At 54.0% G+C, this 27,058-nt stretch overlaps 10 protein-coding genes across 10 annotated transcripts; 5 read left to right on the top strand and 5 right to left on the bottom strand.

Moving 5' to 3' along the window:
• Nucleotides 1-701: 701 nt before the first annotated feature.
• INS49_002799 (uncharacterized protein) lies at nt 702-2,801 on the top strand (the record flags this gene model as incomplete). The annotated part of the gene is made up of 7 exons (XM_043163600.1): nt 702-788; nt 893-949; nt 1,007-1,191; nt 1,263-1,573; nt 1,678-2,401; nt 2,491-2,669; nt 2,725-2,801. The coding sequence occupies 7 exons, from the start codon at nt 702-704 to the stop codon at nt 2,799-2,801; spliced, it is 1,620 nt and encodes a 539-aa protein (XP_043032106.1).
• A 214-nt stretch (nt 2,802-3,015) lies between these two features.
• INS49_002798 (uncharacterized protein) lies at nt 3,016-7,530 on the bottom strand (the record flags this gene model as incomplete). Its single annotated transcript, XM_043163599.1, has 2 exons — nt 3,016-3,323; nt 3,507-7,530. The coding sequence occupies 2 exons, from the start codon at nt 7,528-7,530 to the stop codon at nt 3,016-3,018; spliced, it is 4,332 nt and encodes a 1,443-aa protein (XP_043032105.1).
• Nucleotides 7,531-8,896: 1,366 nt separating this feature from the next.
• Nucleotides 8,897-10,039, top strand: INS49_002797 (uncharacterized protein; the record flags this gene model as incomplete). The annotated part of the gene is made up of 2 exons (XM_043163598.1): nt 8,897-9,275; nt 9,342-10,039. 2 exons carry the CDS (start codon nt 8,897-8,899, stop codon nt 10,037-10,039), a joined length of 1,077 nt encoding a protein of 358 aa, XP_043032104.1.
• A 1,919-nt stretch (nt 10,040-11,958) lies between these two features.
• INS49_002796 (uncharacterized protein) lies at nt 11,959-13,073 on the top strand (the record flags this gene model as incomplete). The annotated part of the gene is made up of 2 exons (XM_043163597.1): nt 11,959-12,927; nt 12,990-13,073. 2 exons carry the CDS (start codon nt 11,959-11,961, stop codon nt 13,071-13,073), a joined length of 1,053 nt encoding a protein of 350 aa, XP_043032103.1.
• A 392-nt stretch (nt 13,074-13,465) lies between these two features.
• INS49_002795 (uncharacterized protein) lies at nt 13,466-14,864 on the bottom strand (the record flags this gene model as incomplete). The annotated part of the gene is made up of 3 exons (XM_043163596.1): nt 13,466-13,711; nt 13,757-14,009; nt 14,074-14,864. The coding sequence occupies 3 exons, from the start codon at nt 14,862-14,864 to the stop codon at nt 13,466-13,468; spliced, it is 1,290 nt and encodes a 429-aa protein (XP_043032102.1).
• A 793-nt stretch (nt 14,865-15,657) lies between these two features.
• On the bottom strand, nt 15,658-16,031 carry INS49_002794 (uncharacterized protein; the record flags this gene model as incomplete). The annotated part of the gene is made up of 2 exons (XM_043163595.1): nt 15,658-15,860; nt 15,917-16,031. The coding sequence occupies 2 exons, from the start codon at nt 16,029-16,031 to the stop codon at nt 15,658-15,660; spliced, it is 318 nt and encodes a 105-aa protein (XP_043032101.1).
• An 839-nt stretch (nt 16,032-16,870) lies between these two features.
• On the bottom strand, nt 16,871-18,463 carry INS49_002793 (uncharacterized protein; the record flags this gene model as incomplete). The annotated part of the gene is made up of 1 exon (XM_043163594.1): nt 16,871-18,463. The coding sequence occupies one exon, from the start codon at nt 18,461-18,463 to the stop codon at nt 16,871-16,873; it is 1,593 nt and encodes a 530-aa protein (XP_043032100.1).
• A 1,061-nt stretch (nt 18,464-19,524) lies between these two features.
• On the bottom strand, nt 19,525-21,646 carry INS49_002792 (uncharacterized protein; the record flags this gene model as incomplete). Its single annotated transcript, XM_043163593.1, has 3 exons — nt 19,525-20,949; nt 21,016-21,456; nt 21,542-21,646. 3 exons carry the CDS (start codon nt 21,644-21,646, stop codon nt 19,525-19,527), a joined length of 1,971 nt encoding a protein of 656 aa, XP_043032099.1.
• A 2,301-nt stretch (nt 21,647-23,947) lies between these two features.
• On the top strand, nt 23,948-24,828 carry INS49_002791 (uncharacterized protein; the record flags this gene model as incomplete). The annotated part of the gene is made up of 2 exons (XM_043163592.1): nt 23,948-24,120; nt 24,216-24,828. 2 exons carry the CDS (start codon nt 23,948-23,950, stop codon nt 24,826-24,828), a joined length of 786 nt encoding a protein of 261 aa, XP_043032098.1.
• Nucleotides 24,829-25,393: 565 nt separating this feature from the next.
• Nucleotides 25,394-25,930, top strand: INS49_002790 (uncharacterized protein; the record flags this gene model as incomplete). Its single annotated transcript, XM_043163591.1, has 2 exons — nt 25,394-25,707; nt 25,759-25,930. 2 exons carry the CDS (start codon nt 25,394-25,396, stop codon nt 25,928-25,930), a joined length of 486 nt encoding a protein of 161 aa, XP_043032097.1.
• Between the last annotated feature and the right edge of the window lie 1,128 nt (nt 25,931-27,058).

Genomic DNA, 27,058 nt, shown 5'->3' with positions numbered 1-27,058 from the left:
GTATTCTGCATCATTTGTCTACCAACCCATGGTGTTCGGTCTGCAACAGTGACTCCATGATCTCCACGAACAGCGCTCTCGGAAGGAATTGGGTTGTATCGCATGTGAGCATAGCGGTCTGAAAACGGAAGAATGGCAGTTCAGGGGATTCAACTTTTGTCATCGAGAGCACAAAAGGTATGAAGGCGGAGGCAGAAATTCCCTGGATAAACAAGGGAAAGTAAACTTCTGGTGAATGGGACACTGTCACGTAGTGCATGCAAAGGCAGGGCCAGAACACCAAACCTGTGCAGACTTTCAGGCACCGTGATGATTTGACTGCCGAAACAAGTGGCCCATTCCAGCCACCACAAGTAATAAGCCGGCTATATTGCTCTCATTCGCTACCAAGAAGATGGACGAACGATTCCCCATGGGGGAGCAAGGGTCTAGAAGGTGGAGTAAGATGGGCCAAGACGCGTATAGCGAGGTTGATTGACGTCTCCGAACAGCCCCTGGTGCGGGGAGCGGCACTCGTGTGCGAGCTATCAGCCGCTCACGATGTAGCATTGAGTCTCTAGGCCGCGGTCCCATAATTGATCCGGTACTATAGATGTGTGCTTTAAGTCCTGGAGGCGGCCCACGTCTCCAGTTGTCCCTGCACAGCTGTTCTCGACTGATCCTCGCTGGGAACAGTAGCCCGTCGCCCGCCTCAGTCGAACATGCCTTTCGGAATCATCAACGCGGAGCTGAAGGATGGCGGGCAGATACCGGGCACAGAGATGCTCATTGGCGGCAGTCGTGCGGGTGTAGAAGCCGAAGTTGATGACGCTCACTTGGAACGCATCACGTACAGGGCACGCATTAGCCACACTTCCTCCTCGTAAGAACAGAGCCAACTAACGAGTAGTAGGGCGTAGAAACAATCCTCATTCCTCAACCATCAAAGAGCGATTTGAACGATCCCTTGGTAAGGCTTTTCCTGGAGACATGGCCCGCATAGCCTGCATGCTGACACCCAACACAGCTCTGGCCACGATGGCAGAAAGAAGCGGCGTTCTACGTAATTTTCGTCAACGCGATCGTCTTCGCTATCCTGCCCGGACCCATCATAGCCCCAGCCACCTTCGCACTCGCGCCGATACTGGGCGTCACCTTGACAGAAGTCGCTGAGCTCTCAGGCTACCAGCTCCTGCTTGTCGCCGCTTTAGGGTGAGTACGAAGACACGTTCCTAATCCAGATGAACATGTTTACTGAAAATGGACCGGCATCCTGTGTGAAGACCCCTGGTCTCAGTCCTCGCCCAAAAGTATGGAAAACGCCCGCAATTCCTCTTCGCAGCCGCGACAGGCACATTGGGAACCATCGTATGCATCATCGGCTCCCAACAGAACAACTACCACACCCTCCTCGCCGGCCGGTTGGTCCAGGGCCTCGGAGTGACAGCCTGGGAGAGCTTGTCCTTGGCCGCCGTCGGGGACATGTTCTACCTGCATGAACGCGGGTGGCGCACCGCGTTGATTGTCTGTTCGCTGGCTTGTATGGCGTCGATGGTCTCCATCATCAGCGGCGTCATGTTTGAAAATCATGGGTGTTCGTACCATTCTTCTCCTGCTACACATCCCCGATCTTTGTGCTTTAGAATGTTCCAGAATGTATCACTTTGGGATCCGTAGCAGGTGACTAACAGGTACTAGATCAAAATCTGTTCGTAGCAGAGCTGCCGTTCGATGTTGTCGGCCTCCTGGCAACCATCTTCCTCCTACCAGAAACCCAGTTCATCCGAGCAGCACCGCAACCAGCAGACACCACGCAGGCCCAAACCAGCCCCAACGGGACCGAGAAGGAAAAGAGCTGGGACCACCAGGCCGAGGCGGTCCAACCCCCGAGCCCAGCCCAGCGGCTCCCAAGACGGTCCTACGCGCAGACCCTCGCGCCCTGGGAGCGAACGGGCTACACGACAAAGTCCATCCCGCACCTCCTCTCGGAGATCTTCGTCCACCTCATCAACCCGGCCGTCTTCTGGATCCTGATGGTGAGCGCCGTGCTCGTCGCCTTCTTCGTCGTCTCGGCCTACATCCTCTCGCAGATATGGTCCGTCCCCCCGTACAGCCTCAACGTCGCGCAGAACGGCTACTTCTGGGCGGGCGCCTTCGCCGGCGGCGTGCTCGCCGTCGGGGTGGGCCCCCTGTGCGACTGGTCCGCCCGCACGCTCGCGCGCGCCAACCATGGGGTGTACGAGGCCGAGTTCCGCATCCCCGTCAACATCCTCGGCGCGCTCTTCTGCGGCCTGGGCTGGTTCCTGTTCATGTGGGTCGTCGAGAACCCGCGGCCCGATGGATACTTCCTGGGCGCCTTCTGTCATGGCTGCGCTTGCTTTGGGATTTCTGTCCCGTCCACCTCGGCTGGCTTGTATATCCTGTGAGTCAGATGGCTGTGCCCGTCGTACTTCGTGTCTTTGTCCTCGTTGAAGACATCCTGGGAACTAATAATGATTATCTGCGACCCAGGGACTCTTTTCCTCGACAGTCAACGGAAGTATTCGTGCTGCAGATGATGCTGAAGAACTTCCTGTTCTATGCATTCTCGACATTCATCAACACCTGGGCTGGCGAGGCCGGTGGTGGCGAGGTGTTCAGAGTCTTCGGCATCGTCTCGCTTGTGCTGATTGCCCTCTGTATCCCGATGTGTAAGTACCATCCTCAAGTGGATGAGCTGTGCATGGCGGGCTGACAATTGTATAGACATTTTCGGCAAGGTGAACCGGAAGCTGATGTACAACTTGTACACCCGCAGCAGCTTATTGAAGTCTCTTGGGTGAGTCAGTAAAAGCGGAAAAGTACAGGGTGGGCAACTACAAGCAAGGAGTAGACAGATATGTAAAGCGAATGGCTTTCAATTGTTCATGTAAATGGGTATCACGTCAGACCTTGAAGAAATTATGGCTTTATGCCCTCCCTCGCCACCGTAGAATCCAGCACCTTGGCGCCCATAGTGTCTCTTCAATCACTTGTGACTGCCTCCTGATATGGCCATCACTCCTCCTCCGAGGGGTCGACAGCCCGCAGGCTTTGTTCCCATTCATCCCAGCCTTTCCAGCTGACCACCTCTTGCCAGTAGCCATCCCTCTCATGATGAGGGCGGAAAGGTCCCGAGGTTGTGCCATGAGAGCAAAGCTCCGTCTCGCGCTTCCTCTTGTCTGCCCGTCTCAGCAGATCCTTGTCTTTTCTCCGTCTGCTGACCTCTGCCTGCCCACTGCCCACGATCCACCGCGCCCAGCCAGACCTGTCTGGCTCGCGGTGCTTGCGGACACAGTATTTCTGCAGCGATGCATGCTTGAGCACTGATCTGGATGGCGTCAGTCGACAATCCTATTGTCTCCTTGGCGTGCCATCATCCGCTGAGACGACCGTGGTGCTGCCCGCAAATTTGACACTCTTTCTGCGCTCCCTGTCGCCACTAATACCGCTACCCCTGCCGGGACTAGAACTCAGTATGCTCGTTGTTGAGGTATTCGGCCTCTCACTGCTCGGACCGAGGTGAATTGCGCTCGCAGCCCTGCCCAGGCCGCCCATGGGGCTGGCTTGGCCGCCTGCCAGGCTCTCTCTGACAGATTCCACGGCCTTGCTCTGCGGGATTTCGTTGAGGTCGCCGTGGACACTGCCCTCAAGACTAGTCTCACCGGTTCGACGCCGGCTTGCCGCTCGCTGTGCAAGCTCATCTAGTGCCCCAGTACTGTAACGTCCTGCACCAAATCGCGGCGATGCGGTCCCGCTCGCGTGTGAAGTATTCCGATTGACTTCTCTCACAGCACGCGAAATTTCCTCTGTCCTCGCCACGTTGTTCTCGGCGCGGTACTTCCCGGGAAGGCAGGCGTGCCCGCACCCGTCGAAGGGACAGCATCCATCCGAGTAAAGCCCTTCGGGGCCATCATCAAATGAGGAGGCCTCATCGTCTTCGACCTCGGAGTGCCATCCCGCAAGGCAGGACGCGTGTCCGCCATGCCCACACCCGTTACAATACCACCATGTTGACATGAGAGTCTCGTCATCTTGACCATCCGCTGCTGTGCGTAGCAACTCGGGGGAGATCTCGGTCGCCTCGCTGGAAACCTCTGGTACCTCGCGATGATGGCATATGGCGCATGGAGCCATGACTGCATTGCACCGCTCACAACGCCAGATTTGATTAGCCGATTGAGTCTCCATGTTGCGCCGATCAATCTCTCTTGGTTTGCGGCAGGTTTGACATAGGAACGCAGCCTTGTTGTTCGACTGTGCGGGCCTGAATACCGATGGGTAGTCCTCGCCCCATTGCTGGAGTGGCCCACCAGGCCAACCCTTCATACAAAGGTTCCTAAGAAGAGCCGCCTGTGGGAATAGCTTCATTCCCATGAGGCGGGAGTGTTGTTGCTTAATAATTGCGGCGGCTTGGAAACTGTCAATGACATCGTCCACGTCGTAGACCAGCGGTCTCAGAAGAAGGACCATGGCTGATGCGTTGAGTGCCGACTTTGTGGCCTCGAAGCTGACTGCTCGGGAAACGAGCTTGTACGGATCGAGGGGACCGGGACGGAGGGGTCCATCGTCTTCCCAAGCGATAGGATGCGGGTATCGTGGGTCATCTGACCATGGCAGGTAATCGGTTTCTTGAGGCTGCTCGGGGTCGTGGCTGGAATCGAACGAATCCAACGGACTCACACCAAGAGACACGGTCTGAGAGGTGTACTGGGGGAAGCTGTCAGGCCTCGGGTGTGAATCGCCTCTCCCTGACTCGATGCTGTCCATGGTCGTTTGAGTGATCATAGGGTCTTCATCCGTGGACTGAGTCACTGTACTGTCATCGAGTCTGGCCGGATCAGAGGCTCCACGGTGCTGAAGTTTCGGAGGGATGCTGGGTTCCAGTTTGGATCCCCTGATTCTGCTTTCATATTCGCCAGTGCTAGCGCTGCGAGCAAGCTGCGGGTTCGACGGCCCCACACCTGTAATCCTTTGAGTTCGTCGCTGGATGGAACCAGAAGATGATCCAGTTAGGCCTGTTGTTTGCCTGCTGCTGCTCGAGATCGAAAACATTTGTCCAAATGACTCATCTGAGTCGTGCCTCGTTACGACTCTCCTCGCGCTGCTGGGAGTACCCAATGCGGGGCCCTGGTCGGAATTACTCTTCGCGCCAGGCACATCGATCGCTTGACTGATAGCATCTGTGTCGTAGAAATCGTAGCCTTCGGTGCTTGCGTGGGTGTCGCTGTCATGGCTGAATGTAGAGAGGGGCTCGGAATCAAGCCGCTGTCGCTGTGAGGGCCGTTTGACCGGTGGAGGGAGTGTGAAGCTTCCGCCTTCCTGCACGGGAGTGAGCTTCTTCCCATACTCGAAGTGATGATCCTCAAGCTCGCGAATATGGTCGATTGAGTCAATCCCGCCTTCATTACCACCATCTACAGGCCGGGCGAGCGGTGTAGTTGTCTGGGACGTGCTCTCAAATTCCTCTGATAGTAATGAGCGAAGATGGCTTGCTCGCTCAACGCTTGCGGGAGGCTTGAGGCCGCCTCCGAAGGCCGCCTCCGGTTCCGTCAAACCAGACTGGGCCAGTTGGACCTGACCCAGCTTGGGTATCTCATCAAGCCCCTTCAAAGTGGCAGGGGATTTCGACAGCAATTTTGCCGTCGCTTTATTTGACCTCTCGAGCTCACCGGTGCGTCGGTCGAGGTGGTGCTGTGCCCTTCTCTCTAGCAGCAGTCTCATAGCGAATGCCAGTACCTTCCAGACTTGGGACAGACGGAATTGGCCAACGGTCTCTGCAGCCATGGCGTAGTGTTCCAGGATAGCTTGAATCCGGACATCCAGAGATTCTGCCCCTCGTTTATAAGGCAGAAGCTCATGGAGTGTCTCGAGGTAGTGAGTGGAGAGATACTCGTACATATTGACGTTTGCTGCGGACGGGACTCGTCCTATAGTCATAGCTTGCTGAGGTTTGAAAAGCCCGGAAGCCTTGATGGACTGTTCGAGAGCCATCACTGGTGCATCCGGTCCTCCGGGAGGTGTTGTGCTGAGCGACTGAACGGATCGGCTCGCAGTGGGAGCTCGCCTATGCTTAGGCCTGGCCCGTCGTGCCCCTAAGAAGTTTCCAGCGACTTCGTCCTCTGAGTCGCTGCGACTGATACTGAGCATTGGGACGGTGGGGCTAGAGGTGTAGGAAGCACGGCTCGGTAGCATCTCGGCGGACACCACGGACCTATGGGGTCGCCGCACCTGAGGGCGCTCGTCCAGAAAACTGACAACATCCCCACGTGACGAAAAGGACAACACGGACATTGTCGTGCGGTCCACGACCTTCCGGGCGTACGCAATATCGAATTGGTTGAACAAACCATCTTGGCCAGCCGTCCAAAGTAGGTCCTGGTCATGCCAGAGGAGCGCGCCGGGGGAGGTGTCAAATTTTGAGACCTCCTTGAAGGGCATTGTAGGTCTGGCAAGATCCCATACGTGGCACGCATTGATTCCATTTCGACCATGGCTTCCCCCTTCGTATGCGACTGCTAGTTGTGCGGCCCTCTTGCCCTGGGCCGTAGCGGACCATGTCCCAGGTCGCCAGGACACATCGGATACAGGTGCTGGAGTACTGATAGTCCATTTGGCTCTCTGCCTCTTGTCTGCCTTTGTGGATGCATCCCAAACATGGCACTTGTTGTCCCAACCGCCGCTAACGATGTGATCACCGTCTGGGTGCCAGGCAAGAGTCGAACAAGCCTTGTCGTGTGCGTTTATCCTAAGCACAGGGGCTGTTGCCTTTCGGATGTCCCATTTCAGAACAACGCCCTGCTCTGTGCCGCAGGCAAAAGACCAAGCCCCATCGGCGTGCGGTGACCATTGTATACACTGGACCCCACCGGCATTGCATTTGAACGCTTGCACTGCCCTGAAGCTGAGGTGTCCGGTATGGGTCCGGACAGGATTCATGATGTCGAAGCAGCGCACGATGCCGTCCTGGCTCCCCGCGAGGAGATAAGAGGACCGTGGGTTGATGTCCAGGGTGTTGATCTGTCGCGAATCCTCCCTCATTTGTATAACCTCCATCGGCGCTCCGTCAGCGCCTCCGCCCAGGCGCGTCAGGTCGTATTGGAAGATCTTGCCACTGGCGCATGCGGTGAAGATAGTGGTGTCGCCTCGTCCTCGGAGCCATTTGACATCCTTGATGGAGAGTTGGTCGGAGCTCGAGTTTACCGAGTTCTTCATGAAAGGCTGGGCCAGAATGGCCGCGCGTATGTCGATGCCATCTTGGACTGTGTTCCCATTGAGCTTGACGGTCTTGAGGATGTGCCTCCCCGCAAGAATGGCGCTTTGGCCGTCGGGGGACCGATCAATGCAATCGATCGGCACGCCGGCTTTGTATGCCGCATCTTGCGATACGCTCGGCCGTAGTATGGTCGTGGGTGTGAAGGGGGCAGAGGTGACGCCGAGGTTCGAGTTGTTGTCTGGAAGTGACGAGGACGGCGACGACTCGACGGCGGCCTTGCCAAGGAGTTTCCGCATGATCTTGTCCTTGTTGTACATGACGACGCTGCCTATCCAAGAGCTCAAGTCATATCCAAGTGTGCAATTGTCTGATCCAGCCCTGATTATGTCCTGGTCCGGGTGTTCGTCGCGCTGCCTCCTCTAGAGGCCAGTCGAGTCGCAGTCGGATTGAGGATGTGGACAAGGAGGGGCCATCGTAAGGCCCTTTTGCTATTCGTGGTGCACAAGTCTCGTGACAGTTGACGTCCGCGCTGCAGGCGAAGAGTTGGTCTTGTAAGTCAACTGCTGGGTTTGCTGGGTTGGGTGATGGTATCCGACGATGGGAAGCTTGCGCCAGGTCTAGCGCAGGCCTGCCTCTACGCGCTGCAGGTCCCCACGAGAGTGAGCAAGTCGGCCAAGGAAGGACGAAGGTGAAGGCACGATTCTGCCGACTTCACTCGGTCATCTACCCCCTCACCGCCCTGGAGCTTGGAGCTCCAGGGCGGTGGCGGGGCATTTGCTCCGACCAGCCAGACCCACGGCCCCACAACAGCTTTGGATTCTGCCTCAAGCCGTCAGGGCTTCTTTTGCCAAGGTCCATTCTTATCTTGACTGCCATCTTGCGAACACCAGCTTGCATGTACGCCCAGTGACTTCCCTGCAGCGAGCATTGTTGTCATCCTGCGTGAAACACGGCCTACGTCGCCGCGGAACCAACCCATGACATCGATCGCAGGATTCAGCCACTTGCGGTTTCTTGTACCCGGCTCACTAGTCTTTGAGCGGCAAAGGGAATTTCCATCTCTGGCGCTCCTGCGGACGATGCCAGTTGGCTGCTCAGGCCGTGTTCGATGACAGCAGCACATGATCGCTTCCCAGCATTATGTAATTATGATGGTGCACTGTCTCATACAAGAAAGGTCATCAGTGTAAGCACGGTTATCACGGATAAGCCAACCGTTGAAAACGGTCTGGCCAAGCTCATCTCCTGTACACCTTGTATACCCAGGTATTGTTTCGACACACAAGGACGACAATCGAAGTCAATTCCATGGGTATGACTCAACGATAATAGGTCAACCCAAGGCAGAGCTACTCCCTGGAGCGTCTTCTGTCCAGATTTGAGTAACGGAATCGCAGTATCACATTCGTTGATCGGGGCATGCTCTCATTTCGTCTATCTGACAGAAACACCAAGACTCTGTACTTGAGTACAGGGGCAGTATTCCCTTGACGCAGCAATGACATGCCGCACGTTTGACCGCCGTCCTCGAGTACATGGGTCAAGGGTAAAATGGTTATAAGCTGTGATTATTTTATGATGTGGAAAACCTGCTGTTGGCTCTCACGGGGAAATTGCTCCTTAAAATTACTATCTCCCATCACTGCTTGTTGCCTATGTCTGCGCAATTCTCCAAACCTCGCAATGTCGGCTTCATTTCAACGGCTGATATCACAATCCCACGTGGGATTCAACCGCTTCGCCATCGCAAGTGGCACAAGAGGGTGTCATGATGCAGTTCCTGCTTTACTTGTCAAACGTCACGGCTTTGACACACGGCCCTCGCCTGCTCGAAAGTTCCACTCAGCGCCCTCATCCCAAGAGCGAGTGAGAGTAAGCGATTCCCTTCACAAGGAAACATTTCACCACGAAATTACCAACGAGCGCATCTCTGGTGAAATTGGCGTTGGCCGAAAACAATTCGCGGACTATGACCTCTCCGGCCGGGTTTTCATAGCCACAGGTGGCGCCCAGGGACTAGGCTTGTCGATGGCTGAGGCTTTGGGCGACGCCGGTGGAAAAGGTGAGCCATCACAATTACAACATGTGCCAGACATAAAGTGGCGGGCGCCACCGCTGACTATGCCAGTCTACTGCCTCGACCGTGCCCCTAGACCAGACGAGGCATGGGATGAAGCTCAGTCCTGCCTCATGACTAAATGGGGAGGCTCGTTGCATTACAAGCAGCAAGATGTCACAAACACAGCACATCTTGACGAGACAATCACGGCCATCGCCGAAGAAAACCTGCGACTAGATGGTGTCATCGCTGCCGCTGGCATCCAGCAGCTTACTCCTGCGACCGAGTATCAGGAGGACGACGTCGCGCGGATGATGGCCATCAACTACACCGGAGTCTTGATAACGGCAACTTCTGCAGCACGCCAAATGCTCAAATACAAATGCAAGGGCAGCATCTGCCTGATAGCAAGCATGTCCGGCCTCGTGGCAAACAAGGGTCTCGCATCTCCGGTGTACAACAGCTCTAAGGCCGCGGTAATCCAGCTAGCCAGATCACTAGCCATGGAGTGGAGCCCGACTCAAAAAGACGGAACTGGAGGTATCCGGGTCAATTGCATATCACCCGGACACATCTTGACGCCCATGGTGCGCAAGAACTTCGAGGAGGTCCCCGGGCTGAAGGAGAAATGGGAGCGCGAGAACATGATGGGCCGCCTTGCGGATACAAACGAGTTCAAGGGCGCAGCACTGTTCTTGATGAGTGCTGCGAGCAGTTTCATGACGGCGAACAACTTGATTATCGACGGCGGACATACGTCGTGGTAGTTTTCCACGTGCTACAGAACGGCACTCTCGGGCGCTATATGAGGCACGCCTGCTGCATGCAGTTTCTACTTGGCGTGCACCGGGAGTGACAGGATCCATGCACAATTCTTGATCGGGAAGACGAGACGAGCTCTCTGTCCAACCCCACATCGCATTTTCTAGCCACAGATGCTGTGCTCCCTGAGTGCCGGTCGGAGATACTACGTGACGGCATGGTCCGATCGCTTGGCAGGGACCGCGTGGCATTTAATAAAGTCGCGTGCCGCAACAGCACGCCTCGCTCCTGAAATCAAAGAAGCGTCGTCTTCCTTCACGATTGCATGTGAGAATACGAAAACATTAATTTCACCACGACATGACAAGAACAGAGTCACAGCGCAATCCGTCCCAGAGGACGACAACCCTGCAGAGCTGGACAGCTGGACGGCCAGTGCATAAAGTCCCTTGCAGGCTGCAGGGCGAAGAAAGCAGTCGAGGCCAAAACGCAGAGATGCAACATCGTATCGAGGCCTATGGAACATCTTGTCAGCTTCACCACCTCAGAATTAAACTCGGCATGATCGACAACCCCGTGACCCCTGGGCCCTGATGGACCTGAGTTGCCGGGTCGCGGGCGTGGGCTTACTACACTATAATTGTCCAGGCACGGTCTGAGTAAGCACTGAAAGGCAATGCGTGAGCTTTCCTGACACATCGGATTACTACTGTACTGTACGTGCCAAATGCTCACGGTCCCAAACACTCGAGCCTCAGTCGCGGGAGGGGGCTCAGCCACAATCAGCACCCGCACCAGTCCCCCGGATTCACAGCAGCCCGGAAACAAAAGTCAAAGGTGTGGGGGCACTATGGCTTGTTCCACCTTGCGCAGATCACGCCTCTGCGCCTGCCGCCAGAGAAACGCAACATTTGTATGATGTTTCGACTTCACACACAACCTCAGCCCGCCCACCGCCCAGTGCCGCTTGCCCACCGACGCCGGCAAACTTGAGGGAGCCTAGTCGGTAGCGTGGGCACGCTGCGGCTGACAGGCGCCCGTCTCATTGGCACGGTCGGCCACGCCAGCGGACGTCCGAAGCAGCCGCTAGGTCTGTCGAGCGACCGTGATGCCGGACCCTGCAGCAGCTAGTGCTGCGGTGTCTGCCTTTGCGCAGGGTTTGGGAACAAGAAACGCATGTCGCCGCCGCGCTGGCCTCTAACCTTGCTATCTTCAACCCCAGCAACGGGCTAGGGTATGGGATGATCTTCAGCGAGCTTGCATGAGATGTCCAGACCCTGTCCCTCGGGCCGGCCAATAAAGTTGGTGGTTTGTCTCAGCCGTGACGCGACAAAAGCACGCCAAGCTGTCAACTCTACAGTAGCAAGCTGCAACTATTGATATCTTACTGCAAAGGAATAGCCAGCGAAGGGATCACCGGGGCACACTCGGCGCCGGTGTGATGCCACGACAAGAGACTCTCAGGTGAGATACCATATCTGGTTCTAGTCTCGGCGCCTTCGAGAAGATTGTGATCTTTAGTCTGGTGTTTTAATTTTCGGATGATTCATTGGCCCTTTTGACAGCCCGACATGGCTCACATGCCCAAAGCTCCCAGGGGGTTCGTGGCGGTCTGGCTCCCGTCTGGGCCATGAGAGAACAATGTTGCCTGATTATCGGATGAGACGGATGGCTGTGCTGAGGGCTGTCGTGAGGGCTGTCGTGAAATGGATATAATATTCCTCACCGTCGTCGATGTTCCTCTGCGTTGGGGCTCGCCTTGTGTCTCATACTCAGCATCGTTGTCGTTCATTGTCCCTGCTTTCGTTCCTCATCTATCTGCCACCGGTCAGAACATACTCTCACTTTTCCCCTACCTCACCTGAAGCCCTACACATTAATAGCACTTGTCTCACTGAGTGAGACCATTTACATCTCGATCACAATGCACTCTCTCCTACCTATCATCCTGGCGGCCTCCACGGTCAGTGCCAGCCCCTACCATGCCAACAGAGAACTGTTTGCAGATCTCCGCAACACACCTGTCCTCGCAACACGGTCAACATCCCTCCTGGGAGACCTTCTGAACGAGGCGTCAAGCACTCTCAGTGCAGTGGGCGCCGAGATCTCTTCCATCCTCACGGGCGTCCTGGACGCCCTCGCAGACGGCGATAACTACACGCCACCCGGCGATATCGACTCGCCCGAGTGCGCAGCAGACACCTGCTGCAAGTGGAGCCACATCGTCTCCGACATCCGCGGCAGCTTCTCGGACGGCGACGGGTGCACCGCGTCGGCCCGTGGCGCCATCCGGCTAGGCTTCCACGACGCGGCGGCCTGGCAGTCCTCGCTCTCGAGCGGCGGCGCCGACGGGAGCGTGGTCCTCAACGCCGACGAGCTGGCCCGGACAGAGAACCGCGGGCTGCAGGACATCGCGGCGCAGACCAAGACGTGGTTCGACCAGTACAAGCAGTACAACATCACCATGGCGGACCTGATCCAGATGAACGCCATCGCCGCGACGGCGGCGTGCCCCGGCGGCCCGCGCATCAAGGCCTACGTGGGTCGCGTGGACAGCGACGCACTGCCGCCCGCGGGCCTCATCCCCAGCCCCTTTGCCGACGCGCAGACCAACATCGCGCTGTTCGAGGCAAAGACCTTTACCGCCGCCGACCTGGTCGCCCTCATCGGCGCGCACACCGTCAGCCAGCAGAACTTTGTCGACCCGTCGCAGGCCGGCAAGAGCCAGGACACGACGGACAGCGTGTGGGACAACAACTACTACGGCGAGACGGCGAGCCCCGACACCCCGGATGGGGTGTTCAAGTTCCAGAGCGATATCAGCCTGTCCAATGACTCTGAGACGTCTGGGACGTGGCAGACGTTTGCGAAGGACCAGGGCGCTTGGGAGGCGGTAAGTGGTCCTTCCCTATTTGCTGAAGTTGCTGGATGCACCTTGCTAACTTATCATTATAGGCATACGCACCTGCATATTTCAGAATGAGTCTCCTGGGAGTTAACAACCTGAACGAGTTGACGGACTGCTCTCAGGTGGTGTGAAGGGTGAGAGTTTTGTCTGTCAATTAGTAATGTTTCGCACAACATCATATCAGGAGTCAAGGCGCTTCATGTGGGAGTGGGAATTGGGCGGCAGTATAGATTCCGAGATTAATATGTAATTTTAAATTGATTTTGAACAATCCTTCAACATACTGATTTATAGTGACACATCTTGAATTTCCGAATGCGCGAAAGTCGGCAAGCTGATAGGAGGTCGTGTGTCTTGGAGAGGTACGGGTTGAATGATTGATTTAAAAGGAAAATTCTTGCTGTAGAGTACTGTGTATTCCGGCTGCCTTGATCGCTATTAAAATTGACTGATGAAATATCGGGTATTAATTAGATAAGCACCCGGAGGTATTGGGGGCCGAGACGCTGTTATTCCTTCTGCTCTACTCAAACTTCAGCTCGCTAACCAGACCGGGGACGTCCTTCATCTTCCCGTCACCAGATCCGCCCTCACCGCCGTACTCCTTCGGCAACTGCTTCTCGTCCAGGCCAGCAGTCTTAAACTCGGCGGCCAGGTTGCCACCGTTGGCCATGGGGTGGAATTTCTTGGCTGTCTTCGGGGCGATGAACACCTTGATCACTGCATACATCCAGCCCATTACTGCGGGGACGTTGACGAAGAACTTCTCCTGCTCAGTCATGTTTGTCAGCAAGGTCCATCCTGAACGAAGTACAGGCGGGATTGAATGGGGTGGAGAATAGTGTCTTGCCTTCAGCAGCTCAGGGTACGCAAGAGAAAACTTCTTGATCACTTCGGAGCTGGCAGCCTTGACGGCGGGGGGCTGGCGCAGGAAAGAGATGTTCTTGTAATCGTGGACCTGCATGATCTTATAAGGATCCTTCTCAGCGGTGATAGGCTCAGTAGCCTCTGAGAGCTTGAGCTGTTGGATACCGAGCTCCTGCAGGGCGATTCGGTAGTCCATGAATCTGTCCAGACGTGTCAGTCAGTGCTGACTTGAAGTGAGACTATGCAGTCGCCAACTGAACGTACTCCTCGAGCGGTGTAAACGCCTCCTCAATCTTGCCCTTCACATTGCCGTACAGGTTCCAGGTGAACACCTCAGGCATACTGCTATCCTTGGCAGTGTACACGGTGACGGCACCAAGGTCCCCAAATTTGGTGGCGCTGAAAGTCTTCTTGATCAGCTCAAGAGGCTTCTTCTCCTTGCGGAACTTGAGCGCGCCCTTGAACTGGTCGACTGCCTTGGCCAGGTCACCATCGTTGGCGTTGAGGAACTTCTGAATGACAATCTGGGTGGGGACGTGAGACGAGGCCGGTGTGAGAAGCTTCACACCCCACATCTCATCGTGGTCGATCTCCTTGAGGATGTCAGCCACTTTAGCGTCAAACTCCTCGAAGGGCGTCTTCTTGGGGGTCGCTTCTTTGGCCGCGGCAGCGGAGTCCTTCTCCTTGGCCGGGGCAGCCTCCTCAGCGGCCGGCTTGGTCTCGGCCCCCCCTTCGCCCTTAGCTGCCTCCTTCTTCTCCTCGGCAGGCTTAGCTTCGTCTGCCTTAGCCTCGGTAGCCGCCGGAGCGGGAGCGGCAGCTTCGGTACTGCCTGCAACCTCCTCCTTAGGCTGATCGGCAGTAGTGGCTTTCTCCTCGGTGGCTGTGGCGTTTGAAGATGGCTCAGCTTCAGCCGGGGCGTCGCCAGGCGCGGCCTGGTCGGCCTGGGCGGTCTCAGATGCCGGTGCGGCGTCGACCTTCTTTTCCTCCGCAGCCGGAGTGGCGTCCACCTTGGGCTCCTCCACCTTGGAGGCGTCCACGTTTGTCGTGTCAGCCATTTTACAACGGGTATGTGAAGGAGTGAATGGATGTGTTGGCGCTGAACTGGACTGTGGTGGTTTGGTGTGGCTGTTATTGTTGTCCGGTAGCAATGAAGGGGGGATTGTTGACTCGTCGAGGTTGAAACACACCACTTCCCTACCACTCCTACCTCGCAAACAACAGGGGGCTGCTTATCGTAGCTCTTATCTCCCGGAGCAAGCTCGAAGCTCCATATGCACCCCGCGATTGGATCCGGAAAGCTTCCGCTGCTCCACTCGCAAAAGGTTGCACTGTTGCAATGAGGTTGTACCCTCAACAATTTCCAGAATATTTAAAGTTTCAGGGGACAGGACGCGATCGTACGACCGTGCTTGCAGATCCTAATGCGAGCATTCTTTTGCAGACCGAGAGCTGAAATCGTCTTTCAGTTCGCTTCATGGAATAATTCGAGTAAAATCGATTTTGCCAGGGGAAGATCTCCCTTCTCCACCAGCAGCCGCCTCTCGATATCTTTGCAGGTCTGTAGCTGCCACTCTCCTATTGTACGCAAATTCCGATAGCACATGGACCCTGAGATCCACCATATAAGGCGATCCAATTTCCATTTTTTCAAGGAATCAAGCAGCTAGACTAGCATCTAATAAGCGGACCAGATCTCGGTTGGCCCTGACACTCCTTCCTCCCTCCCCTGTCCGTCCATTCTCCACCATGTCGTATTGTAGCAAACAGTTCGGGAGGTCCTCCTCGTAGAGGAGACACCATCATTCTCGATTCGGCGTCTAACCTTGCCTTTCTGTGTCGATATGTCCGTCAAGCGATGACCTCCACAGGCTGTGCTACTTCCGGGACCGGCCCCACAGCTGGTGTCAACTCAGCTTTTGCCTCAATCTCAAGGCCGCCAAGCCGCAACTCGTCCTTGTACTTGAGCAAGATGCTCTCGGCCTCGGCGTGAAACTTTTGGAATTGCTTAGACGCATCCTTGCCTGCGAATTTCTGAAGGATCTTCTTCCCCCCTGTAACGAGTCGTTGTCACCACTTGATCCACTGTTGGAGACTTATTTAAACTGACCTGGGTGATCTTTCTGAAACTTTGTCACATCGTATACACTCGAATTAATGATGACCCACAGTGAATCAGGCGTGTTGTGCGTCGCAACATCGTCCGTGCTGAACGTCTGTGACATCTTGGCTCCTTTGCCGGCTCTTGGAACCTATTTCGACCCTGTCCGGCCTGAATGCAAAGAGCAGCAGACTTATGACTTATCACTCAATACTCGAAGTACGAGGTGAAGGAGGCGACCAAAAGCTGACACCGGGGCTGACAGCACTCCAGGCCATGTGCCAAGAGGTCCCCCGAACTTGGGCGTAAGCACTGCGGGTGGCAATTTTGTCAGCTCTAAGAAGTCATTGCGATCAGATTTCCACTTGCGCAAGCAGAAGAATACGGCTGTCAAACGAATGAGAAACACATGCAGAGAGTGATGCTCCGCATCTTTGGGACTTGTGGGAGGCGCCTTTGTTAGATAAATCCACAGTGTTCACTCGAGAGATCAAGAAGTTTATGATCAATCACTAGTGCCTGTAAGTCTCCAGCGATATTTATGAGAGCTTGATCAAATGTGACACCGCGACTGCTTCGCTTAATATCAACATGAAATAATCCATAAACTCAGCTGGTCCAGTTATTGAGCCCACCAATTCATTGACTTTTACGTGGCCGTGCAAGGGACTATATTCCTGCCGGACGATATGAAGGTTCACACCGACGTGCTGGAGACCGAGCAAAGAAACGTTGCTTTGATACCAAGTAATCGGTCAGACCCATTTATCTTTCTGAAGTATTGATATTGGACATTGTAAATCAAACCAATTACACATGAGAATGAAACGGTAATTATACCCTCCTTGACGCCAAAGCTTATCTTATGTGCCCCATGATAGTTTGGCACTGTGTTTTGAACTACCCATTGTGCAACTAAGGCACCCGTCGTTGCTCAAGGCCTCAACATTTGCAGCGGGTCCTCTATAACCAAGCCAACTCCTCTCTGAGCGCCTCCCAGCCAGCAGCTGCCATTCTGCCCGTGATCCATGTATTGCCGTGGTGATCCTTCCCAGATATGTGGAACTTATTCCTATCGCCCATCGACGGCCTCAGCACATCCACATGGTTATATGTCGGCTTGCCAGCCTTGAGGCTGGTCATACTCCTTGTCGCAACACCAATGTTCTTGTTGATGACTGCAGGTGAGAAGTCGAACGTGTCGAAGACGTTCATCTTGCTCCAATTCGATACCGTCACCATCATGCTGTCCGGTGTGGTATACTTGAGTGGTAGCCTCATCTGGCCCAGGAAGCCGCCGACATCCTCCTGACGATGACGAATCTCTCGGGAGGCAGCTTTGATTTGTGATTCGGTCGTCTGCCGGAGGATCGCGGCTCGCGTCGCGTAGGCGACCTCTCCAATAGGCGCACTGAGAAGAGCAGATCCGGGGATGTGCAGGTGCGCTGTGAACGTTGCATTGCCCAGGTACACAGGGCTTGGCCGACACATCTCGCCCCAGCTTTCTTGTTCCGTCTTGGATTGCTGTGGGAACACCATGGGCAGTCTCGACCGGGCCTCGAACGGCATCAACACTGTAACCGGCCGGTCGGAGGAAATCGGAAGAATTGAGCAGGCTTGTCTAGCCAGCCAGGATGCCAGAATGTCGCCCTCGCTGATGAGAGCCTTCTCGCCGCTCGAAGATACGCCGGCTTCCCGCTTCAGCTTTGCCATAGATGAGGCAGGTAGGCAAAGCGTTTTTGACTCCATCTCGCCATGTGTCCACTTGTCCACAAGAGAGTAGTACAAGCTTCGCAGGAGTTGAAGACCTTGCAGATGAGCACCGGCAAAGACGTACTTTTCCCTGAGCTTCAGTCGTCCAAGAGATCTCATTGGGTCCTTGTGTGTTCCCATCATCTCCGGAACATTGTCCTCACGGTCTCCGAGGACTTCGCACCAGGCCTGGATGAATCCATGCATACCCATCATGTCGGTGGCAACACCAGGCCAGCTGATAGTGACGAGTGTGCCATCATTGAATGAAGCAACATGCATGGACATCATAGGCTCATCTTGGTCGACATAGTCTGAGAACTTGGTTGCCATGTCGGGACGCTTGGTAAGATACCGGAAAGCTGGAGGGCCATCGTGTAATGAAGGTCTGCCTGTGCTGTCGCTTCTCGGAAGTTTCCAGACGCGAGGTTCCTCCTCCATATCAAGATCGAATTCTTCGCTTGAAAACCTCACAGCCGGCCGATCGTAGGTGAAGTTCTCCGGTACTTTGATCTCCAGCTTACTGCCCTTGTTCTTTGTCAGCCGGCCACCCATCTTCCGCCATCCTGGCCGGTCGATGAGCTTGACGAGAGAGAGGTGGAGTAGATCGGCATCAAGGACACTGTCGAAGCGGAGAGTCCACGAGAGTATCTTTCTGTTCTCCCTAGTGTCGTCGAATGCATGCAGTGGGTACATCTCATCGTTGTCGAAGCCTGGAAGGAATGAACAGAGCCAGTCAAGGATCTTGCTGAGGACGCTGCTCCATGCCGTCAACTGCAGCACGGACAGCAACTGAGCATCCATGATGTTTGGGATCGGCGATGGTATGGCTCTCCTCGCCAGAAAACACAGAAATGCAAAAAAGGTACTTGTGGATCAAAAAACACAATGTCCCTGACAAGACGGGAAGTGGTATCCGTGGATGATCTTACCCTGCAAAGTGCGGAGCATCATCTTTATGGCGTCACAGCATGTGGCCATCCTGCTCTTCGGTACCTTGCAGAACTCACATACAATCCCAAAAAAATGACATTGACGAATTTCGGTCCCGTTCAATATTGCTGACTGGTCGTTCGCTGCCGGAGGGCTCCCGGCTGACCGGAGGAGCGCCAAGGTGTCAGCCACTCCGTCAGCCGGCACCTTCACACGAAGCCCGATTGGTGCACATCGAGAATGCCACATGGACGCCCACCCCAGGAGCGTGGTGTCCCTAGACGCGCAAAGCACAGTTTCTGATGGCCTGCTGGCCATTGTACCAAATTTCAAGAAATTGGTCCCCTGCAGAGCACCGGGACGACAAGCCATCATATATGTTACTGAAGTGGCGACCGCCGCAACGTGGTCTAGGCAGTCTGCTGACGCATGCCAATGAACCATTTGATGTGAGTCGTGTCTGACCTCCCCAAAACGCCATCGCGCCATCTTCTTGCCACTCAACCGGCCTCACGTGTACAGTGACCTCCTTGACTCGGGGCAGGGGAGTTCCGGTCCCACGATACCTGTCCCAATTCCATGAGTGGTTGCAAACTCCAAAACGAATGACACGGTCACAGCAAACCAATTCTTGTCTGTTGTACTCCAAGCCGGTTGTTTTCCCCACCATTTTGTCTTGGTTTTCAATTACATCACAATGCTGCTGCCAAGGCTCGTATACTGAGTTTTTCAAGGCGACTCAGTAACACCTCCTGGCAACTTTTCTATATATACACCTGTGGAAATCTTGATTGGATAACTGAGTAAAATCAGAACTCGGATTCTCTGCAGCGGGCCTTATATGCAGCCGAAGCCATTGCTTTTTAAATTCTCTAGGTTCAGATGTGTATAAGGTACTTTGATAGGGCAGGACAAGTATTCCTCCATAAGACTTATCCAACCGGTGTATCAGTTTCCTTTACTGATATATCACTGTCTCGCTGAAGCACAAACTCGTCGTGTGGTGATGGGTAACGGGCAATATCTTCGAGGGCTTTGCTCTTCCACCTCCTCGGAAGCCACAAATTCCATGAGTGGCCGGCGGGATTATCCGTGCTTGGCGACTTATAATCCATAGCCGCCAATGTTGGGCTGGGAGGAACGCGGTGTTTTGAACCTTTCCGCGTATCCCTCTGGACTTGTGGCAGGGCTCCCGGTAGCATAGCAATGAAAGCCAGGACGAGCATAATTACGCTGAACACGAATAAATACGCCACCAGTGCCTGATATCCATCGCCCGTGCGAGCTACAATCGCCCTGATCACGATGGCGCCGAGCTTTCCGCAAGCAGCTGAAATTCCGTAGAAAGACCCGCGGAACACAGTCGGAAATACTTCAGCCGTGATAATAAAAGTAAGTGTGTTTGGCCCAACGTTGAACATGAACTGAGCTAGGGCAAAGAAGACCGTGCTGAGGTGGTGTGTTGGCCTGGCATATGTTCTTACAACGCTAGCTCCCGTAGCGATGAATACAAGTGATAGCGCCACAGATGTGTAGATCAGCAATTTCCTGCGATTCGCATAGTGGACCATGGGTATAGCTACCAGACTCCCAGCCAGTGATGCAATCGAGGACAGCAGTAGCGTTCGCACCGCGTTGTCGTTTAATGCCCTCTGTATAGTAGCATTGGGCAATGCCGGATCAGCGTTCCAAATCGGTAGAGTTGCGTTCCAAACGGCCACAGTGCCGTTTACAAAAGGCCCAGTTGTGTCGAACACTTTGGTCTCAAGCCACAGTACATTCAATGTGCCTGGGCTGTCCAAGCTGGTTCCATAAAAGCATACGTCCAAAAGGAACCATATGCTCGAGATTCCTAAAAGAGGTTTCCAACCGCCGTCCTTCAAATATCGCTTAGCGGCTTTGAACCATGGCGTTGGCTCGTCATCGTCCTTCCGATAGCTGCGATATGCCTCCAGGGAGAAAGAGGTTTCCGGTCGTTGATTGGCACTGACATCCCCACCGGCCTGTTTTACTGCGATGGCTGCCTTTCGGAGGTCTTTCAGGATCCCTGAGTAGTACCTGGGTGATTCTGGCATAGTAAGACGAAGGCCAACAGCGATGAGTGCAATAACGCCACCCATGCCAATAACAGTGCGCCAGACAATATCGATAACAACTTTCGACTTTATCTCGGCCGCCCCAATGTTAGGCTCATCTATATGCAGGTCGTATTGCTGCATAACGCTCCGCAATGAGCCCAGGCCGATGCCAATAGCTAAAAAGCGGCCGACACTCTGCATCAGGAAAATTGAGGCCATCATGACAGCCCTAGTATCAGTGGACGCAAACTCAGCGGCTATAACGGCCGAGACCGGGTACTGGTGAGACAAAGTTAGCTTATTTATCTCGATTTGCTCTGTGGTGCTAGGTTTCGGATAGCTCACCTCTGCCCCGATCCCGAACCCCAATAAACAGCGAAAGAAGATAATCGACGCGTAGATGCTCATGGAGGACTCAGTTCTACCATCTGCGCCCGGGCTCATAAATCCTTGAGAAGATAAGACTAATCCGACTGTTGCGAGTATGAGGACGATAAGCTCCCAACCATAGAGTCTCTTCCGCCCACCCCGGTCCACGAAGTGCCCAAAGACAACCATGCCAATCAGGCTAAAGCTCAGGGTCGTCAAGTCAAGGACTTCTCCAATATCCTGCCGGGATTCATTGCTCGGTGGATACACGTAGAGTAGGGCCGGCTTCACAAAATTTGTGGCAAACAGACTGTATGAAGTTGCGAGGAAGCCAATAGCAACAGCGCAGAAGACGGGCCAGTTAAAACCGATAGAATCGAGAATGCGGAGAATGGCGATTTCCCGCTCGTGCCGGTCCTGCGCAACAGTAAGCGGAGTGAACATGCGTAGTAAGCGGGTGATTGGAGCTACTGCCCATCCCTCTGGGCGTCCTCGGGCTTACGGTGATATGGTCTACGTCTGGATGGACATCGATCGGCCGCATAGGATCCGGCAGCCGTAGGCGGGAGAGCCGCCAATGGCGGTCGGCTCTGTCTTCGTGGTGCATTCTGTCGGCAGTGCAGGGCGTTGGAACCAAGACCTTGGAGACGGGGATCGGTGATGAGCTTGTTTCCGGCACGGTTTAGATGCTGCGGGAGAAGCTTGTAAAAATGAACCGGGACCACTCTCCCCACCTGGAGTAGGTCTTTCGCCTAACCCTGTGTGGCTTCGAGGCCCGACTTCACTGTCAGTTCCGCGGAAGCAAGGTGAGGTAATAATTGCCTGGTCAGGACGTAGATACGCCGATCTGTTCCGGAATGTGCCTTTGCCCATTATCTTTCACCCTGTTTACCTGTTCTCATTTACACTCGACCGGCATTGATTCTGTTAGTTCGACATAAGAATCCACCTGCCCTCACTACTGTGTATCAGGTTGGCTGATCGCCTGCCTGCTTCATCCTCTGGGGAAGTTCGGCAACAGTACGGGAGAGCTCTATAACGACGAGGTGGGCCGAAAACGGGCCGGGGATGAGATCCACCGAGCTTGGCTGATCAGCCAGTGCTACCTGTTCCACAAGTTCCCGCGTGCTCGAGCCTCTCCATTGGTTCTGTGAAGCTCGACAACAAGCCATCGAATGTAGCTAAGGTCACCAACATTCATGCAAACTCCCACCTGTTCTGATATGTCATGTGACACTCGGCTGACTTCCAGAATTCTAGAAACCCTACGGACCCCGGCACCGTGTACTGTTTTGCGCATTGCGCTTCTGCAGGAGGGTTGTGCAGCGGGGCTGGTAAAAATTCACTGACAATTTGGAAATCTATTACGTTTTACAAAATCCTTCGACAACCGGGATAACTTAGATGTTGCCCCTGGGTCTTTGACACAGAGAGTTGAATCCACTTTGCAAATGGTGAATGCCTGAAGCTTTGGCAGCTGCACCTTGAAAGGTGCGATGTAGGACTGAAATCACGTTGCGTTTGGCGCATTTGTCCTTGTGTACATGTGTACTTGCTTGAGATCAAATTCGGATACGTCATATTGATGCTAAAAGTTGTTCTACAAAGTAAAGTCAAGACATGATGGGCCCAAACGCTGATGCTGCTAGTCGCCTCCAGCTTTAAAGTGAAGGATCCATGCTGCAGCGCCGAGATACCTACTGCGGGTGGCCAGTGGATTTGAGTCCTTAGCGAGCGGGCGCTGCGTTGACCGTGCCAGTTGCCTTCACTCGGACTACTCAGGCACGTTTGCCCTCTGTCGGGTTGCAAGCGTTTGTCGCCTGTATACTGACCTTCTGTTGGTGCTCGATCTGGGATGTACAATTGCTTCCTACAGATGATTCGAATAGACTATGGAGACATCAAAAGCGCTCAGTCATTGCACAGCCTGGAGAAGGAGTCCCCCCCCCCCCTAATCAAAAAGTGGATATGGTAGCCTCTGGCACGACCTATTACTTTTCCCTAGTATCATGGTTCCTGTCACGGGGAGTGACTGCTACACTATAGCCACGCCGTATCCGCAAAAAGTTACAGAAGTCCACAACGCACTGGAGTCCTCAGTGTAGTCTATGCGGCTGTGCCATTACAGTTCCACCCATAAAACTATAAAATTGGTGACAGTCATCTATTTCTTTACGAAGGAAATATAAAGATTGTAATGTGTACAAATAAAAAAGGTTGATACACCTCTGCTGGAGTGATACCTAATAACGTTATATCAGTGATTTTGTGATATTTATAACTATTGGCAACCTTGTACAACTTTCACTTCAATATCCACACATCTAGAAATCATGCATCTAAGTTGTTGAAGCGCAGGGCGAAGTCGTCTAACTCTGTCATGTGGTAAACTCTACCTTTTGTCAGCCTCGCAGAAACAACAGAATATCATGATCCCAGCTAAGGGATTCTATGGTTGACAAGTGTTTGTTGGGAAAGTTTCGCTGCCAAATAGCCATTTGGGTAGATGTTAATGGCACTGCCCGTGATAGGGTCTGTTGTTGCGTTCTTCTTGTTCATGCTGGTCTCATGGACAGAAGTTATTTTCCCTCGTGGGCCAAGGTCTGGAATATTTGCGAAGTGACGCGGCGCCCAGAACCGGCGCTCGAGCGACATCAGTCGACTCGGCGGTAGGAAAGGTACTGGGCGGGCCGAAAGGCTTGGCTTGCAGACTCATGCGGTGATGTGTGTAGTAGGACCGCAGATACGTAGCTATATAGATATTGTCTCCTCAAGCCGAAATCCGAGAAAATTTGCAGAGTGTTCCTGCAGCCTCTTTCTCCACCTCTGTTGCCATTCTTGAAGGCACGGTATCTGCATTAGCTACGTGTGTGAGCTCCGACAAACGACGTACACACCCAACGGCAATATGACGGCTCAAACAGTGCCTGAGCACGTCGCTCAAACACGACCCGAGCCGGAACACGATGTCGAGAAAATCGCGCCAAGGGAGGATGTCCACGATCCCTCAGACGAGAAGCCGGATTCCGACGATGAGGGCAAGCAGGCAGGTGTCAAGAAGATCGAAGCTATCGCATCTGTGTGGCCCAGATAGATGCTCTGGGTCATATTTGCTTGTAATTCCAAGGAAATCCACAAGATCAGGAGAGGCCACAAGCTAATGACCTCGACCCCAGGATCTACCTCGTCACTTTTGTCGACATGTTACTACAGGCTGTCCAGTCCGAGCTGGTGCCTTACGTGACGTCCGCCTTCAACAGCCACGGCCTTCTCTCCACCACCAGCGTCGACTCCACCATCGTGGGCGGCGTTTCCAAGCTCACCATCGCCAAGGTCATCGATATTTGGGGCCGAGCCCAGGGTTTCGCTATCATGCTGTTGTTAATCATCCTCGGGATGATAATGAAGGCGACGTGTCAGAACGTGGAGACATACGACGCGGCCCAGACTGTGTTTTGGGTCGGCCACCTCGGTCTATTATATACGCTCGACATTATAATTGCAGACATGACATCGCTCAAGAACCGGATGATCATGATAGGTATCAACACTACCCCTACGATCGCTACGACTTTTGCTGGACCGAAGATTGCCGAGCTGTTCTACACCAACGTCAACTTCCGATGGGCTTTTGGATCCTTCGCCATCATCCTGGCCGGAGTTTCAAACCCGATGTTTGTAATTTTCGTCCTCGAGGAGAGGAAGGCCATGAAAGTGGGCATACTCGTCAAGAAGGACAGCGGGGATGATATTTTGGCAGTCCTGCTAGTTCTACTTCTGGGAATTTGATGGTATGTCTCAATCCCAGTCTACAACTAATTTGTTTACGTTTTCTGATTTGAATACTGACTATGCCGGAATATAGTCATTGGCATGCTCTTAACCATGGCTGGCTTTGCTTTGATCCTCCTGCATTTCAGTCTTGCACAATCCTTTCCCAAAGGCTGGGCCGACGGCGGACCCATCTGCATGATAGTCTTTGGAGTAGTGTCCCTGATTCTATTAGCTATCTGGGAGAATTACTTTGCCCGGGTGTCGTATTTGCCCTTCAATTTCCTCAAAGATAGGACCATCTTGGGCGCCTCAATGACCTACGGAGTCATGTTCATCTCGATATTGTACGTGCTTCCATTCCGCCAAGTCTTTTGCTACACCAAGACATCGCTCCTTCTGGGTACTAATATTAGAAATCAGCTGCTGGGATACGTACTACTCTTCCTACCTGCAAGTTGTCCACAACCTCAGCATCTCCCATTCAGGCTACATTCTGAACTCTTATTCGCTCATATCATCGTTCCTCTCACCGTTCGTGGGTGTGGCCATCGCCCAATTCGGACGATTCAAACACATCGCGATGCTCTCCGGTATACCATTGATCGCCCTCGGGACTGGACTTCTCACGCACTTCCGAGTCCCTGGAGCCTACGTCGGCTACCTGGCCATGTGCCAGATATTCAACGGTGCCGCCGGGGGTGTTCTTGCTATGACCTCCCACATCGCCATTTTCTCTACCGTGTCACATCAAGAGATCGCCGTCGTGTATGCCATATACGGCTTGTTTGGCTCGATCGGCGCAGCCATCGGCTTCGCCATCTCAGGCGCGATCTGGACCAACGTACTGCCGCAAAAGCTGGAGGAGTTCCTGCCCGAGGGCAGCAAGAACCTGACGTCCAGCATTTACGGCAGTCTGAGCACGTAGCTCAGTTACCCGATGGGCAGCCCCACCAGGGATGCTATCATCGAGGCGTACAGCGACGTCCAGAGGAAGATGGTCATCGCCGGCGGCTGCTTCATCCCGCTCCTGGCAGTTTGCGTCTTCATCTGGCGTGACATCAATGTTGAGAAGATCGAGCAGGAGAGAGGACGCCAGACCAAGGGCAACGTGTGGTAAAGCAACGTTGCTGCTTATCTTTAGGTTGCTATCGTTCGCTTGACTAGGCGCTAGAATTGGCGGCTGCGCTGAGTCGACTGGATGGAATGGCAGATCCAGGCCAGGACAGCATGTGCAATGATCTTTATTGGATAAAGTGTTTTTTAAAACCTGAAACTTATTTAACAGTTTAAAATATGATTTTAAGCAAAGGAGTAAATGTATTTTGTGGGCCTGGGCCTACTTGTACCGTGACAGGCGTGAGCCTTTTGTTGATAGTGGCCTGTTTTCTATTATTAGCCCAGCAACTTGTACTCATCCATATGCCTCACGTGTAGATCAACACAATACACTTCTTGACCGCAAACTACCACCCTCGAAACATAACATTTCAATGTCACACCTGCTCTTTGGGCGGAGGAATTATAAGTCGAGGGCTTGTCTTCCCACGACCGGCCCAGATCATTCTGGGCTATATCGCTGCAGTGACGGAACTCGACATCGCACTCCAGGTCGACAAAGTTTCGTAGTACTGATGAGCTGCTGCCAACATCTACCGGTTTCAACATGCTAGAAACCCCGAGAGAGACAACAAAACAACCGGGAGTTTCCCCATCCGGATTAGGGAAGGCCTAGCAAAACACCAGCGCAAACTGAGCGAGACCGCACTCTAGTCTGCACACGGAACAGGGGGGAGGGGGGCCACACAGTCTGTCCTTGTCGATAACTGTCCGCTCCGAGAGAGCTGCCGACCTGTAGACGGGCGCGAGGCTGGCTATGTCGAACTCGGCGATGGCGTCCAGGCTGGATGCGTCGTGAACCTGCGGTGGACATTCAGGGGTCTGCTCAGTCGTTCGCTCCATGGCCTCGAGTTAACAAATTACAAGTCCCTGTGTCTTGGGTTTGCAGGGTCAGGTGGTGCCTGCCTTCTTGGTGCGTGGCTGTGGGAGGGGCAGGGAGCCAGGGAGTGAGTGGTTAGCGGATCGATCCGAGCGAGCGGTCAGATGAACAGGCCTCGCCTGGCGTCCCCCGTTGCTGTGGAGAAGCCAGACCGATGTCAACAGACCCACGTCAGGTGGAGGATCTAACAGGGTACGGACTACCTATCACACAAAGAAGCCAGTACCTAGGTAGTTCAATAAGTCTTTG

The sequence above is a fragment of the Diaporthe citri genome, assembly GCF_014595645.1.
Source record: "Diaporthe citri strain NFHF-8-4 chromosome Unknown scaffold_1, whole genome shotgun sequence".
Classification (NCBI taxonomy): Eukaryota; Fungi; Ascomycota; class Sordariomycetes; order Diaporthales; family Diaporthaceae; genus Diaporthe; species Diaporthe citri.
Note: the sequence above shows the minus strand (reverse complement) of the source record. Positions and strands in the feature narration are given on the sequence as shown.